This window comes from Eurosta solidaginis, chromosome 5 (genome assembly GCF_040869045.1).
Source record: "Eurosta solidaginis isolate ZX-2024a chromosome 5, ASM4086904v1, whole genome shotgun sequence".
Lineage (NCBI taxonomy): Eukaryota > Metazoa > Arthropoda > Insecta > Diptera > Tephritidae > Eurosta > Eurosta solidaginis.
In genome coordinates this window covers 206,815,463-206,828,589 of record NC_090323.1, presented here as the reverse complement: position 1 = coordinate 206,828,589, position 13,127 = coordinate 206,815,463, and the positions used below count along the sequence as shown (strand labels likewise).

The following is a 13,127-nucleotide window of genomic DNA, read 5'->3' as shown; positions in this document are numbered from 1 at the left end:
GGGGGGGGGGGGGGGGGGGGGGGGGTTGTATTACATGCCGTAGCTCCGACTACAAGACAAACAAAAATACAAATATTACATGAAGGTAAGGTAACGGCGATTCGTAAAATAAATTTTTATTAAAATAAACTAATTAAAGTTCCTTTCGGTTAATACCAATATTGAGGGAAATTAAGAAAAAAAAAACATACAAAAAGGTCAGCATTGTAAAAACATCCTAAAGATTGTTTGCGCCATCTTCAGTTATTCACTTATCTTTAGGTTAACGAAAACCATGTTTTCTCTATGCTAACTGGTACATCGACTGTCAGTTAAGTCAAGGAAAAAGAGTTGCCTGTGTTGTTGGCTTTCGGGCATTCAATTAACCATGCTTTGCCAAAAAGTGCTGAGCAACACCTGCAGCTCCGTAAGGATTGGAAAGAGCCTCTCCCGGCTATTCGAAACCAAACGAGGCTTCATACAAGGTGACTCCCCATCGTGCGATTTATTTAGGCTATTACTAGAGAAGATATCTCTAGCAGCTCATCAAAACCGCAATGCTACAATCTAAAGGAGCGTATAATCAATTGCTAGCATATGCTGATGATATTCACCTAATTGACCTTAACAAATGCACCGTAAGTTCAGCTTTCTTTTGATTGGATATAGAGGCAATAAAAGTGGGTATTGCTGCGAATGAGGATGAGAAGACGAACTTGGTGTTTTCCAAGGAAGAATGGGCGCATTACCGCATAAATTCGAGACTGTGAACGACTTCGTCTATCTGCAAACCAGCAGTACCACTGAACACAAAGCCAGCTTAGAAACCAATCCCTTGCCAACAAGTTTTACTCCAGCTGAATAAGCACATATAACTAAAGTCCTGCCTGATATATGGTTTGGAATCACGGACGATCTCGCGATCAACCTAGGAGTACTAAAATATATGTTCTCCGGAAGATCTATTATCTGTGCGTGAATTAGTTATAAAATTGAGCTGTATGAGAGATAGTGCAATAAATAAAAGGCTTCGCTAAGTGGGTCGTGTAATGCAAATGGGCGAAGACTCCGCGCCCAAGCAAGTATTTCTATCAAAACTTGTATTTGGAAGCAGTGACCCCCACTGAATTTACAGAGGTAGGTGAAGGGAGGATTGATTTCTAGGTTTTATGCCAAACCGCATATGATAAATTAGATGAGTTTTTTCTGTGCAGGTTTTTCATAACAAAAAAACACTGCAAAATATATTTTGAGTTTTGAAAAAAGATGAAGAAAAGTTATCCTGAAGCAAAAATTACTGGCGCAAAGGTAAAAATCTTTTAGGCGATTGAATGCCAATTGATGATGATGAAACGTTGCGAGATCTGAGTGGGTAATCACCTTTATACATGCAAACGGTACACTCAACCAATGAAAACACATTACCCGTTAACTTTTTAATGAATTTTTATTTGTATGTTAATTTATCAATTATGAAAATAGAAATGTTTATACTCTTATAATAATCCAAATATTTATTTTATTTGTATGTTTGTATGTATGTCTTTCAAAAAATTTTATTTCGACTTAAATATATATGTTTGTATTTATAATTCATGAGTTTTATGATTATTTTATTTACTTGAACTACAGATAAATCTAATTTTGCAGCCTTTTAACTTCAGTCTGTGATTTATTTTAAAGTATGAGAGATGATGCGAATAAATGCACACTCAAACCATGAGGCTTCTCACCAATTCTTCCTCTTTAAAACCGAAAACTTAACACGAAGGAAGAGAACAATATATATTGTATATTTAAATATACATCTTTACCTATTTTTTTTTTCATGCCTTCAGAAAAGATATTAGCTCCATGACAAGTACTCGCCTAGCAGCCGAAGATATGCCCCTTTCAACATAATTGAATGAAATTACCTAACGTTGAGTTTTAAGTTCGAGCTAAACCGAACCGCATAATTTCAAGAATTAGAGTAAGAAAGAGAAGGGATGGGATAGGGTGAATTATGATGAGAAAAAAGGGAATGGAAAAAGAGAGATAGTAGTCAAGAAAACATTAAAATACATGAAAGCCAAAGATCGGAAAGAGCAAGTCCACCGGGTTCGTTCGTTAATAAAATTTTATTTCAAATAAAAAATACATTTAAGCTAAATTCTGCAAAATGCGATAAAGGTTTATGCAACTTTCAAAAATTGTTTAACCGGCCATAGTACTCAATCGATCTTGAGGAAATGTCTCAGAAGCCTTACGTCACTCGGTATTTTTGGAGTTGGACATTTGTTTTGAAAAGTAATCGGGCGAGTATATCAATTATATTTATAAATATGTATTGAATTTTGGAAATGTGAGGCCACGTTAGGAAATGAGTGAATTATTTACATATATGTCCACAAGTATATATTTGGAATAGCAGAGGGAGGGCCACCGTGGTGTGATGGTAGCGTGCTCCGCCGACCACACCGTATGCCCTGGGTTCACACCTCGGGCAAAGCAACATCAAAATTTTAGAAATAAGGTTTTTCAATTAGAAGAAAATTTTTCTAAGCGGGGTCGCCCCTCGGCAGTGTTTGGCAAGCGCTCCGGGTGTATTTCTGCCATGAAAAGCTCTCAGTGAAAACTCATCTGCCTTGCAGATGCCGTTCGGAGTCGGCATAATTGGCCGATTTGTAGGGAAAATCAATAGGAGCACGACGCAAATTGGAAGAGAAGCTCGGCCTTAGATCTCTTCGGAGGTTATCGCGCCTTACATTTATTTATTTTTAGAGGGAGTATGCGTGGTAGTCTGAGTAGGAGTGGAAGTGGGATTTGAGGTGAGAGTAAGAATGAGAAAGTGACATAGAGATAATGAGAGAATGAAAGGAATAGGATAGCAAAGAAATATGAAAGATAGAGAAGAAAAGGAAGGGGATAGTGTGATAAGGAGAGAAGAAAGGTCCATTTTTCAGTTGGAGGCAAGCCAATTTTCGGGCAAGAGAACGTCTGCCAGGTTTGCTACTTGTTTATAAAAATGTTAAAGAAATTTTTAATTGGTGTTGCAAAATTCTATGTTTCAACTAGATTGCGATTTATCTAAGTATAACACTAATAGCAATCACGCGTTTTTCAAATTACGATTACATTAATTGTAATCCTAAAAATTTTCCGACTACGATTACTCTAATTTTAGAAAATCATTACAGTAATTGTAATCTTAAATAATCAAAATATAATCGTAATCCTCGGCCCTGGTTTCAGCCAGTTCAATAATTTCGGTGATTTTCGCTTAAAAAACAATTACGCAAATATGTTTAAAGGAATTTTTTTTGGAATCACACCCATTTTTAAGCTGCTTGAGGAGTGATAACAAAATTTTCAATAACCTTTATAACCGTGCTTTGTGAAATTTCATAAAATTTTTTTTTCAAGTGTCATTTCAATTATTTCGTTGGTAAATTTAAAGTATAAATATTTGTACTTAAACTAAAAAAAAAGAATAATCAGTCGAAATGTGGCCAGAATTTCAATGGGGCTACAATAATGAAAAAGGTGCTATGTACGAGGTGTGGCAATTGAGTTCCGGGAATTAAGTTATAATTTAATAAAAACTGGCAACACTTTTTCATTCGTCATCATCTGGGGGATCTTACTTTTAGTTAAGACTTCAATGTTGAAGTAGATTACGTTTTTTTTTTCAAGTAACATTTTTAGTGGCTTAGTGAAAATGTGAGGCGTACATTACAAGCAAAGTGTTGTGATTCAATTTTTTAAGAAATCCAATGAAAAACCCAAACAGGTAGTCACTGAAGATGAGACTTTAATATTTGAGTATGACTCTGAGATGCGGGAGCGGCCACGTCACATCTGAAAGCAACGTTGATTGTTTTTTTTTTTTTTTTGATATCCATGGCATCATTTATCAGAAATACCTTCGCACTCGCCAGACAGTGACTAGAAAAGACTCACCAAGGATGGATTGATCTTGCATCACGGCAATGCAGCGGCCCATTCGCCGTTCGATGTGCAAGAGTTTTTCGCAAACAAAAGGCATCCCAACGTTGCCTCACCTATCCTAGATCGGTGCACGCCATGTGGCTTTTTTCTATTCCCCTACGTGAATTCCCACCTCAAGGGAACTCATCATGGCGGCGTACACTGAAAGAAATGGTGCTAGTAAAATCAACAAATCAGTTCTGTTGTTCTTGACTTAACGGAGATTTGGTGAAATTGATCGAATTATGGTTAATTCGACCGAGTTCTTTGTCAAGCGAACAAATTAGTTTAGTCATTTCAACAGAAGAGAAATTGTCGCTCTTAAGTTAACAAAATTCTGTAAAATTTACAGATTCCTAATCAATCTAACTGATTTTTTGTTAACACAACTGATCTCACTAGTCATTTCAACAGCGATCAACAGTCAATACATGAGCTAATTTCAAAGAGAATTTTACGCTCACTGCGCCCTCTACTTTGTACTTATGTATGCTGTGTACTATATGTATGCACACATTTACGTATGTATATGGGGCCGCCGTGGTGTGATGCTAGCGTGCTCCGCCTACCACTCCGAAGGCCCTGGGTTCACACCCCGGGCAAAGCAACATAAAAAATTTAATAATAAGGTTTTTCAATTAGAAGAGAATTTTCCTAAGCGGGGTCGCCCCTCGGCACTGTACGGCAAGCACTCCGAGTGTATTTCTGCCATGAAAAGATCTCAGTGAAAACTCATCTGCCTTGCAATGCCGCAACATAAGTACTTTCGTACAAAGCTGTCGCAACAAGTTTTTTTGTTCATTTGACTACTAAAACAGTCAATTACGAATCAACGATTTGCCCGCAGTTGATTCAACATCTTGTTGAGATGGATAAAAATAGACAGAAATTTAGGTTGAGTCGAACCTATTTCGGCTGATTTTACCAGTCTTTTTCTTTCAGTGTACAGGGGTCCTAAAGGGGCTAACTTCGGAGGACTACCAAAGGTGCTTCGATTCATGGGAGAAACGTTGGAACCGTTGTTTAGAGTTAGAGGGAGACTATTGTGAAGGCCGATAGTAAAATATTTCCTAAAACTTAATTTTCTTGTTTTTATTGACAAATTCCCGCAAATGTATTGCCACAACTCATATGTATGACATAGTTTATGCACGGACTTTACAATATGCAAAACATAAACTACATTTCAAAATCGTAAGTGACTTATTCTAAGATTTATAAATGATTTATAAAAAAGGCGATAAGCTCTTATGAACATGCTTAAATTAAATGAATATGACAATATCGTTTTCGAATATAAAATTTGCAATATTCAATGTTCATTAATATAAAAATAAAGTAATCGATATTTTACTGTATATTTAGTATCTTATATTTATATTATATTTATTAACGTAATTTTTTTTTTTAATTCCTATTCGATGCTGGAAGCATTAATTGCAACAATTTCTGATTCGAAATAACAAAAAAGCAGTTCCGTATTTATAAAAATAAATTTTCAAAAACTAATTTTTAAAAATCGAGCTTTCGAAATTAATTACATGTTTTTGGACCTTAGTTTAGACTTAAAAAATACAAATAAAAAAAAAATCAATGAAAACTTAAAATTTTCGAAAAACAATTTGACATTATGCGCTAATTCCTAAAAAATCAAGATATTCGCAGCAAAAATATTTTTTTTTTTTTTACGAAATACTTATTCGATGCTGGAAGCATTATTTGTTACAATTTCTGATTCGAACTAAAAAAATGGCAATTTCGCATTAATAAAGACTTTTTTGAATTTTTTTTTGTGTTTTCGAGTTTTCAAAAACTAATTTGAGTTTTTTAAAATTAATTACGAGTTTTTTTAATATAATTTCGACTTAAAAAAAATTTTTAATTAAGAAAAAAAAACCATTCAAGTTTTCAAAAATTAATTTCAATCTACTTAACAAATATATACAATTTCTGATATGCATGAACAAAAAATCAATTCTGTTTTTTATAAAAAAAGCAAGTTTTGAAAAATTTATTTCGACTTAAAAAAATATATTTCAAAATAAATAAAAACAAAACTTTATATCAATTTCAAAATTTCCAATATTGTTTCGAATTTTCGAAAGTCAATTTCGAACTTTCCATAATCAATTCGCCACTCTATGCTACTTGTTAGCAAATATATTTGCATTCTGTGTTATTATTCTTTCAATACAATTCTTCACGTTGGTCTTATGAGGCTCCGGTATACTTTCCAGCTTAGGCAGCATTTCCATCAAGAAATGAAAATCGCCAGAAAGATTAATATTCCTTGGCACTGTCTCGACTTTAGCAATGGATGGACCTGCTGTACTTTTACTATTCGTAGCATATTTTATATTTGTGGTGTTGGTATTGTTGCAAACAGCATCATTATTCGAAATAGAAGCAAAACGCCTGAGCTCACTTGGGCTGGTGTAGCTGCTTTGAGTGTTGTTGCGTGCAGCCGCCAAAGTAGCCGTCGAAACAATGACTGGTGTAGCTGCAGATATTTGCTTCATTTGACATGGTGCGCTCATTTTATGAGGATTATTGTTGGTCAGACTGTTGTTGTTAGACGTATTGCCATTGAAGTTGTCAATGGTAATAATGCTGCTGTTGTTATTGCTATTGGCGTTGAGTAAAGTGTTATTTAAAGTTGTTGTAATAATTTTTGTACGATTCTTTTTTGGTGGCAGTGTAATTGGTACTCGTTCAGTCCTTACTTCGGTCGGGTTTTGATTATATTGTTCTTGTGGTTGTTGTTGCATTTTAATTGGCTCAGACTTAATGTTAATTAGATTAATAGTTCCATTAAGCAATTTTGAAGACATATTGGTAACTGGTAATGGCGGCGCTGCTGTCGTTAATGCCTTCGCCAATGGATCCAGCTGACGATTTGCTGTGAACTTTGTCCGCGTCTCAATCTTCGGTGTCACCTCTATTTTCGGTGTCACCTCCTGCTTCGGCGTTGTCAATCCTATCGCGTTCGGTAACAACTTTCCACCATTCGCATCTTTGCCTTTAATCCGATTCAATATCTCTGGCAATATCTTTTCGAATTTCTCCGTCAAAGTACCGCTAATGGTTTTATCAGCAAAGAGCGTCAATTTTTTCGAACCACTCGAACCAGCATTCAGTCCATTCTCTCTTTTTAAATATTTATTGTTTGCATCTTTAGCCGCTAAGCGATCTTCCGCTAGCTCCTCATCCTCAGCGCCGCTATTCTCTTCCATAATAAGATACATTTTTCTTTTTTGGCCTGGTGCCACACCCCCAGCCGCTGAAGTGGATGCTTCAGTTCCGCCTACCTCATCGGATTTTTCGGTTATCATAAATACTTTACGATTACGTAGCGCTGAAATATCTGTCGCGGGCTTACTAAGCAAGTTGTTTAGCGTTCGTGGCGCTTGTGAGGAAATATTTACGCTACGTACGGGTTGTGCGGGTTTCGTTGATGTTCCCGATATTATCGGTTGTGGTGGGGGTGATTCTGTATCAGAGTGCGCATCGCTCATTTGTGAAACAGAAGAGGTGACAGATGAAATGGAGTTTGTGCGTTTTGGTGCAGTAATAATGATCGTTGATGAACCTCTTTGTTGGATGGGTTTGTGCAGAACGGTTGCCTGACGTAGACGTTTCTTTAATTAAATACAGATGAAATTAGAGCTTCTACTAAACTAAAACAAATGTTCGTATGGGCAAACGTATTTATAGGCTTCTAAAGTCCTCAAACCCATCTTCATTACGTTTTAAGTGCAGGTTCATGTAATCAATACGAATAAAAAAATTTAAACTTGGTTTTCAAGGGCACTGGCTACGCTGAATCTCTACACGGTTGACAACGTGGGGAAACTGGGCGCAGCCAGGAATGTAAGGTTGTGAATTACGTGCACTGCAACATTCTGGCCGTCTCCGGCTTCACCCCTGGCAGGACAGACAACGGTTCGCCACTTTCCGCTTCTGTTACCATATTCCGGAGGTTGGTGAGCCTGTTCACGGATGATCCAGGATGGGCAGGACGGATGGAGGTGAAGTATTCTGCCACAAGCTCGGTGTTAGCCGTAAGTTTAGGCTCCCCGATCACTGCAGCATCTGCCAGGCGGTGGTCGCCATTATGAAAGATTCTATAGATGGGATGCTATCCTTCGCTGAAGCTGTTAGGAAATTATAAATTTACTTAGATAGTCAGGCGCCTATCTAAGCGCCAAGCTCTGCTGTAGTGGGGTCGAGGGGACTGCTTGACCTCACATGCGTTGGCATCTTTCTACTCTTTAAACAAATAAAATTAATGTAGTAAGAGTTGATGATACTTCGAACAATTTTGGGGATTGCACTAAGGTGAAAATTCTTTACTAGATAGGAATTTGATATTCCAACACCTAATACCTCTCGCTATCCACTTCGCTTCTCTCCCTCTTTCCCATACTATTCCATGGCACCCTAAGTATATAAATTCCTTCCTGAGGATCATCGATGGTGTAGGCCCTACTGATGAAACTATAACAAAGCCAATTAGTATTTGAGAATTAAGCGCGAGCACATCTCTACCAACTTTGCTCCTCTAACGCCACTGTCTTTGTTCTTTAACCTTATCCGAATAAATCACTTCGTTGGTCCATCCTTACAGTTGTTTACGAGGAGAGGAGCTATTACTTAATATATAAGGGCTTACAAGGTGCTAAAGAGTGAACTAAGTTATATTCGGCTCCAGTTTTTGGTTGAAGATAATGGTGAAGAACTTCCCTTCTCTCTGAGGAGGATCTATAAACTTGAGGTATTTGTGCTGCCAAACATTCTGGGTTCCAGGTCACATGGGACTTATCGGGAATAAGACAGCTGACCTTGGCCCGTAAGCTAAACTTTTGATGGCATAAATTTAACAAAGTCTAGCAGATACCTAGCTAGACATAGATAGATGGAACAAATACATGATTGTTATCGGTCTACATGACAAACCACTCTGGGCCTTCATCCTTAATGAAGATGCGATGCTGAGCAATTACTTCCGCCTTCGCAAGAATCACTCAAAAAGCTTTGAAATCAGATGTATTAAGAAAATAACAACGAGCTCTTTGATACCAAGAAATCTACTTTCATTTATTTCTAAAGCGGATAGGTTTAAATCAAGCTATGAGGAACACGGAAACCATACATTGGATGGTGTAGTCTGAGTAATTGCAAGAAACAAGTACTTCTGCTATCGGGAACACTTCGAATATAAACCTAGTTCTTCTTCTGTAGGTGCATGCACGAGTTCTGCACTTCGAATGTCATTAGCTCTCAGAATGATCTCCTTCAAAATTGACTGTAAAACATTTTTACCCCGATTCTATTTCGGTAACACAAGAACCCTGTCGAGTCGAACGGAACCTCAGGATTATTTATTATAAGTAGCGGCTTTTGTATTTAGAGTCTAAGCGCTGTATACATATTTTAGTTCTTTAAATTAAAACTTCTCTTCAATGCTTACTTACCTTAACCTCATCGAGCGGTACTGCATTGTGACATGTTGTTGGTGTTATTGTTGATGGCTTTGTTATTGTGACGGTTGTGGCGGCTGATGCTATTAATGCATCCTTTTGCATGCGCGTCGGTGTGGTTTTCATACGTGTCTTTGCCATCGTTTTATGAGTGGTGGTAGGTAATTGCTGCTAATATTCAAATAATCGCATATATGAGGGTCCAAATATTTTCTTTTGTTTGTACTCTTGTAATGCGACCCTTGTAACCCATACAATTGCCGCACACATTCACGTACTCTTCGTTCTTCTTCTTTTTATTACTTTCGTTTCCTTATGCTTTCTAGTTTTTGCAACATATATTGCTGCAGCAGACCAAATCCAAAAACCAACTGGCCCGCCAAAGTGCGTTGACGTTCTTCGTCCTTCGTCCTCTGCTGGTAGTCGGCTGCGCTTTTAAGTTCTTGTTTTAGTTCACCTTGAAGTTTATGGTAAGAGCGCTGGCAGCTGGAAATATGCATACAAGTAAACAGGTTAGAGTTTAATGTTGCTCTAGGGAACATAAATATAAAAAAAAGTTGAGAAGTTCTCCAAACATTCATTTAGGAGTTCTAAAGTTCATATACAATTCTCTCTGGAAAGCTATGCAATTACTTTAGATAAGTATGAATGTTTATAGGCATGGTTAAGCAAAAGCTTTTTCAAAGAACGTTGAAGCTATCGTCACACAAAAAAACATTTAAAAATTCTTAAAATCGATGAATAGGTGCAGCGATGCATTGGTGCATGGCCGTAGTACGAACCTTTTTTCGAAAGGGCGATTTTAGACATTTTCAAAAGAGGGTCGAACTGAATGCCCTCTAGACTGGGTCGAAAAAGTTGCAAAAGACCGCTCCCAAATGTGAAGGCCCTTAAAAATAAAGGTTAGCTTGGTTATTTGATATCCAATTTTCAAAATAGATGTGTAAATTTTTTGGTCTTGAGAAGCTCTATATCTCCTTTTACTGTCTTTGGAGCTCAGAGATCGTTTTCAAATCATCGTAACCGCAGCCTTAATTCTAATTTTCATCTTAATTTAGCTGCGACCGAAGCTCTGCCTACTTGCTTTCCCACAACTGTACAGACTTAAAGATAAACTCTCCATTTTGGACTTCGTCTATATCTTCATCTTCTCTTGAACATCATCACCCCTTTTCCTAATACCTTGTCCTTTTTCACATTTATTTCCTATTTTTCCAAAACACTTTTCTCAAAATTTGGTTTAAATAATGCCATACCAATCATTCCACAATGTCTTCTCGCAGAATTTTTTCGGGATTCAAGGGGTATAGTAGCGCAATACAATGCTTATAGCTTCATTTCAACCTCACCGACCCGAGGGGAATCCATTTACACGTATGAATGTATCATACACATATTTAACAGGCGAGGCTCTGGCGACCCCAAGCTCCTTATGGAACAAATGGTGAGGGGCGAGATGATCTAGAAGGTTTGATGTGGTCATATTCCGTTCCCGAGATGGTCGGACTAGTACCTTAATGCTGCTTGTTACCGGAACGTGCCGGATCTATATCCGGCAAAGGCCCATCATCATTGATAAAACTCATCAAAACATTCGGCAAGTGTCTTTGTCGTATGTACAACAACAATCAAAATAGAATTTTTAATATAAAGGCCGCGAATTTTTTAAATTTATGCTGAGAAAGTGTATTTTTTAACAAACTCAAACGAATTCTGTGATATGGCGTTACTAAAACAAATTTTGAGATAGGACATCCTTTAAGATAGGACATTTTGAGGCTAAGTGGTAGAGATAGGGTGATGTTCTTCAGCAATCGAAATACATATGTAGCTACAAACCTATCCTAATAAAAAGGTCGTAACTTAAACATTTTGTTAACAAGGACGTATCTCAGACATTCTGTTAGTAAGGCCGTATCTGAGCGGAGTCGTTAATAAAGTAATATCTCAGGAGACCGGTTAAAAAGGTTGTAACTGAAAAAGTTATTTTAATGTCAAAAAAGCTTTGAATTTAACTCAATTTTTTTGTTTTTTAGACGCCGTGGTATGATGGTAGCGTGCTCCACCTACCACACTTACGATCCTTGAAGAAACAAGGTTTTTCAATTAGAAGAAAATTTTTCTAAGCGGTGTCACCACTCGGCATGCACCCCATGTGTATTTCTGCCATGAAAAGCTTCTCAGTGAAAACTCGTCTGCCTTGCAGATGCCGTTCGGGGTCGGCATAAAACAAGTAGGTCCCGTCCGGGCAATTCGTATGGAAAATTAAAAAGAGCACGACGCGAATTGGAAGAAAAGCTCGGCCTAAAATCGCTCTTCTTCCTTCTGTCAAAAAAATTTTTTCATTTCTATTACAACTAATTTAACCGGCCTTTTAACCACTTTGCTTAGGTACGGCCTTTTTGACAGAATGTCTGAGATACGGCCTTTTTAACAAAACTTTTAAGTTGCAACCTTTCTATTAGGATAGGCCGAAATATCTAAATTGATTACTCTCTTACAATTTTTACAATTTCAAAAGGGTTATAGCACCCTAAAGAGTATCCTTCATCTATGCGCCTGCAAACAAGCAAAGCTTTTGAGAGAAAGCTCAATGCACTTCCTTACGCAAACATTCAGCGCTCACGACAGGTTTTTGTGCGGCAAACTATTAGAATCTTAATTGTGAACTGTGAGTACATTCGGACTAGTTTGGTTCGAAATTTCCAGTAGTTGCAAAAGAGCACTTCCAACTTCAAAAAAAGAAAAAAAAATATTGCAATGAGTGCAAGAACTTTTTTCTGTTTAAGCTGTTTTTTTTTTTTTTTTTTGTAAACTATAAATAAACAAGCCAGCCGAGTTGGTAACGGATATGAACCTGGGATATCACCGCTCTAATACAATATTCGGATTTGCAGTAGAGTGGAGTAGGCGCTAAGAGCAAACAAGATTAACGGCTATCAAATTCAAATACACAAAAACACACATACATATGTACATAAATATTGTGTGCTAAGAAGTTGCTGAACAAGTTTAAGGTCAAGTTTAAATGCAAATACCAAATTCAATAAAACATTATTACACACACACACATTCACACGAACTAACTGCATAATGCATGCAAAAATGTAACAAAGCATATACGAATTCACATATTCCAAAGAACTTCATTCAAAGTGCTTCAAAGACTATTGGATTCAGAGCGAGTACGCCACTGACTCACCTAAATTTCCGCTTTTACATACATATGTAAGTATATGTAGAATTTTATTTCCAAGGCATTGATACGGCGAGTGTGCTTCTCTTATTTGCTATCATTCCGTTGCTTCTTTTTTTAATATTTATTTAACTAAACAATTTTTTACACATTCGAATCGATCTAATTAGCTACTAGTTTTTTCATTAAGAATTCAACTTTTCTTCTTTTAATTTCAGCAAAACCAACTTCCACTAGAAAGCACCTCACCAGCTCCCTTAATCTTTTGTTCTGTGCTCCATTAAAATAAAGACAAAAATAAGTTGGCGAAATGTTGCTAATATTACCGCGATCATCTGATCGCGTCCGGAGTTCTTTGTTTACTGGATTTGTAATTTCTTCTGCTTTTCTGTTGCAGCCTGCAGCTTTAAAATTAGAATCCATGCCGCCTATACCCTCCTCATACCGAGACATCCAAACCCTTAGCTTTGGGCTTTCAAGTGCGCTTTTCCTCATTTGCTTTT

General features: G+C 37.0%; 1 protein-coding gene across 2 annotated transcripts; it reads right to left on the bottom strand.

Moving 5' to 3' along the window:
- Positions 1–1,450: 1,450 nt before the first annotated feature.
- On the bottom strand, positions 1,451–13,050 carry bip1. Of its 2 annotated transcripts, none has more exons than XM_067787809.1 (3): positions 12,631–13,050; positions 9,423–9,914; positions 1,451–7,571 (listed from the first exon to the last, which is right to left on the bottom strand). In XM_067787809.1, exons 2-3 carry the CDS (start codon positions 9,567–9,569, stop codon positions 6,093–6,095), a joined length of 1,626 nt encoding a protein of 541 aa, XP_067643910.1. In that variant the 5' UTR covers positions 9,570–9,914; positions 12,631–13,050; the 3' UTR covers positions 1,451–6,092. The 2 variants fall into 2 exon arrangements, with proteins under 2 accessions (XP_067643910.1, XP_067643909.1); XM_067787808.1 differs by having other exon boundaries at positions 1,451–7,586; positions 12,631–13,049.
- Between the last annotated feature and the right edge of the window lie 77 nt (positions 13,051–13,127).